Source organism: Branchiostoma floridae, chromosome 1, assembly GCF_000003815.2.
Source record: "Branchiostoma floridae strain S238N-H82 chromosome 1, Bfl_VNyyK, whole genome shotgun sequence".
In the NCBI taxonomy this organism is placed as follows: domain Eukaryota; kingdom Metazoa; phylum Chordata; class Leptocardii; order Amphioxiformes; family Branchiostomatidae; genus Branchiostoma; species Branchiostoma floridae.
Genome location: NC_049979.1, coordinates 891,183 through 895,006, shown reverse-complemented (window position 1 = coordinate 895,006; position 3,824 = coordinate 891,183). Strand labels below are relative to the sequence as shown.

The 3,824-nt window shown below is 43.5% G+C and overlaps 1 protein-coding gene across 1 annotated transcript in view; it reads left to right on the top strand.

Moving 5' to 3' along the window:
* LOC118421100 (crooked neck-like protein 1) overlaps positions 1 to 3,824 on the top strand; it is a 20,207-nt gene that overhangs the window by 7,713 nt on the left and 8,670 nt on the right. Inside the window, exons 9-12 of the mRNA XM_035828263.1 lie at positions 362 to 523; positions 1,232 to 1,432; positions 1,800 to 1,859; positions 2,315 to 2,490. Of these exons, the coding sequence (XP_035684156.1) occupies positions 362 to 523; positions 1,232 to 1,432; positions 1,800 to 1,859; positions 2,315 to 2,490 (599 nt within the window). The remainder of the gene's footprint in view (positions 1 to 361; positions 524 to 1,231; positions 1,433 to 1,799; positions 1,860 to 2,314; positions 2,491 to 3,824) is intronic.

Below are 3,824 nucleotides of genomic sequence, written 5' to 3'. Positions count from 1 at the left end.
ATATGAAGTACACTTTATTGTATATAGTGTAATGTACTTCACTAAAAGCCCACAAAAAGGGAATTCCTTCCACACTTGGTTGCTCCGCTCCCTCGCAATGCCCCCCCGCCCTGTGTACTGTAAATGCAGAAACTTCTGCGGTGGTTTTATGTCCACGGTTTTCGCGGTGGACACATCACCGCAAACTTAAAACCACTGTGAATATTTTTCCAGGGCGGTAAGAGACTACAGTGCATGGTGCTACCGCAAACTCAAAACCAACTTGAAAAGTCCTTTTTCCCGCTACCGCGAAATTAAATCCCTGCAAACTTAAATGCATTTACAGTATTTCTTACTAGAAAAACCCCTGCTATCCTTTCAGCATGACCGGGTGCGAGTGATCTACAAGTACGCGCTGGACCGGATCCCCAAGCAGGAGGCGCAGGACCTGTTCAAGAGCTACACCATCCATGAGAAGAAGTACGGAGACAGGGCCGGCATCGAGAACGTCATCGTCAGCAAACGCAAGTTCCAGTATGAAGAGGTGGGCTAGTACTTTGTTTGAACCTGAAGCAGCCTTCATAAACCCTGCTTTGCCTAGTATGACAGTTGGTTGAGCTTGCCTAAGCTTGATGTTTCTGATTTAAGACTCAAAGTTCCAGTATGAAGAGGTGGGCTGCTTGTGATTGTTTGTTTCTTTGGACCTTTGTTTTCCATGTATTAACTCTTTGTCAAACAGTGAAATACCAATCTGATAAACCTCTTCACGGGGGCATACATTTATGTATCTTGAAATTTTTCTCTCTCAGGAAGTGAAATTAAACACCATCAAGTTGATCACTTGTTTCTGATTACTAGTATTTTTTCTGGAAAAAAAAGTCAAGACAGAGGAGGTACTTTTAAGATCTTTCTGACAGCTACAGAAAAATTGTACCCTTAGAATTGTAAAGATTCATATGTTGATAATTTTCTTTCTTCCTAATACTACTACCCATTCAGGAAGTAAAAGCGAAACCCCCAACAAGTTGATCACTTGTTTCAAATCATATTTTTCTGAAGAAGCCAAGGCAAGATCTCTCCAACACTCACTCACTCACTCATGGGGGGAGTCATGGCCCATAACCACAGTGGTTGTAGGGGCTCCAGGACATACAGTAGCAATGATCTTTTTCAGCTACAGAAAATTTGTACTCCTTGTACTCCTAGAACTGTAAAATTTGCATGTTGACAATTTTCTTTCTCCCAAACACAGGAAGTGAAGGCGAACCCCAACAACTACGACGCGTGGTTTGACTACCTGCGGCTGCTGGAGAGCGATGGAACGGTGGATCAGGTGCACGAGGTGTACGAGCGAGCCATCGCGAACGTGCCCCCCACCCCCGAGAAGCGGTTCTGGCGCCGCTACATCTACCTCTGGATCAACTACGCCCTGTACGAGGAGCTGGAGGCCAAGGTCAGGGTTGTTTGTTTGTTTGTTTGTCTTTATTCTGTTTAAAATTTCATCACATGTAAACTTCAAGGTGTAGTGGTAGTAGTAGTAGTTCTAGTATCCTGTACTTGATTATACTGCTGCTGGGGTCCCTGACACGGGTAGGCAGCAGTCGGCTAGTCCTCACACCACACTTGAAAACAGTTCTATCCAGTGGGCCCATGCCGGTTAGCCCACACACCTTAATGTCAGTATCGAAGTAGAGAAAGTTATGCTGTTCATGTAAGGTTTCTGGCAAAAGTTATGTGAATCTATGATTCAGTTGGTCAGTGTCAAAGTAGAGAAAGTGTGTGAAGACATCATCTTGTTTTGTACTCTCTTACTTTCCCAGGACATGGAAAGGACACGTATGGTGTACAAGGCCTGCCTAGAAGTCATTCCACACAAAAAGGTAATATTATATAATAGTAGAAGTACTGTAGCTTGGATTGCCAACAGTGTACCAACAGCCAACATACATTTTTAAGATGCCTTTCCTCACTCATCCATTCATTGTTCACACATTCATTCATCTATATAAATGCACATAGGAAAATTTTCTACTCCATGTGTATACCAGGGTAGTCTGCTAAAGTTTCCAATGCAAAACTATCTCATCCAGACATTTCTAATGCATTGATCTATTTAATCGCTGACAAGAATTTGACTTAGAAACATACTCTCCAAGCAGAGGTTGGAATTGAAGACTGTTTGTCAAAAGTTTCCTGAAACTTTCATGATTTGCAAGCCCTGCTGTAGTGATTGCACAAAGCTGTATGGCCCAAGGGCTAATTTGTGCCTCCCTATGCACAATCTGGTGGGGGACTTTATCTAACTCACTTAACAATCCTCTGTTTGCCTGCACAGTTCACCTTTGCGAAGATCTGGCTGCTGTGCGCCCAGTTCGAGATCCGACAGAAGAACCTTGCCGGGGCGCGGCGGGTGCTAGGCAACGCCATCGGCCGCTGCCCGAAGGACAAGCTGTTCAAGGGCTACATCGAGCTGGAACTGCAGCTGCGAGAGTTCGACCGCTGCCGCATCCTGTAAGACTGTTTTGCTTTTTTCATTCGTTTTGCTGGAGGTAGAGTGTTACTGGGCATTTGTGTGTGTTTGTGTCTTGCATTTCCAACAATATAATCTCCAAAACTTAGTGACCAATTGCAATGATATTTGGTGTTGTTCATCCAACAGTGGGATTCCATTTTGGGAGCACTGGTGGTGGATCTTAGTACTGCAGCTAGAATTTCTGTTTTAGTATCTTTGGCCCTGTACTTGCTGTGATTTTTTTGTGACACATAGCATTTATTGGTAGGAAAAAGTGATACAGCTTGGACTGTTTTCCTCACCTCACCTAACTAGTCCAGTAGCTCAATCAGCCATAGGAATAGCATAACATTCAACATAAGACTTTCACTCATGGTGGTCCTCAGTCAGTCTTGACTGTCCTGACCATTCTTTCAGGTCACTTGTCCATGTTCGGGGAGGATGCCCCCTAGGCCACACACCGTTCTCTTTTCCTTGTATAATGTAGACACACATTATTACACATGGTACAAAATATTTGATAGCGTGAAAGTTGGAACTGGTATATGGTGTCTGTTTGTAACCGGGCATTACCTCCACATATGGAGGTTTTGTTTTCTGTGTGTTTGTTTCTTGAGTTCCACATACATGCAGTTGATTGAGTCAAGAAGAACAAACAACTGATCAAAAGCTCGTTGGTATGCTCTTTATTTTGTGTACGGATATAAAGTCTTAAAATTGTAACATAATGTTGACTACTGTCACAGATGAATGTAAAGTGTAGTAGTATCATCCTGTGCTGTATTAAATGTCCCTGCGTCACTTTCTCTGGCAGGTGTGAGAATTTTGTGGAGTTTGGCCCAGAAACAAAGTGTGGTAGAATTCTGGTATTATCCTGTTCTGCATTAAATGTTCCTGTGTTATTTTCTCTGTCAGGTACGAGAAGTTTCTGGAGTTCAGCCCGGAAACAAAGTGTGGTAGAATTCTGGTATTATCCTGACAGTGTGCATCGCTTTCTCTGGCAGGTACGAGAAGTTTCTGGAGTTTGGCCCAGAAACAAAGTGTGGTAGAATTCTGGTATTATCTTGACAGTGTGCATCGCTTTCTCTGGCAGGTACGAGAAGTTTCTGGAGTTCGGGCCTGAAACAAAGTGTGGTAGAATTCTGGTATTATCTTGACAGTGTGCATCGCTTTCTCTGGCAGGTACGAGAAGTTTCTGGAGTTCGGGCCTGAAACAAAGTGTGGTAGAATTCTGGTATTATACTGTTCTGCATTTAAATGTTCCTGATGTTATTTTCTCTGTCAGGTACGAGAGGGACTAGTCCAGCAATGGCACTGCGTATGACGTAGAGCG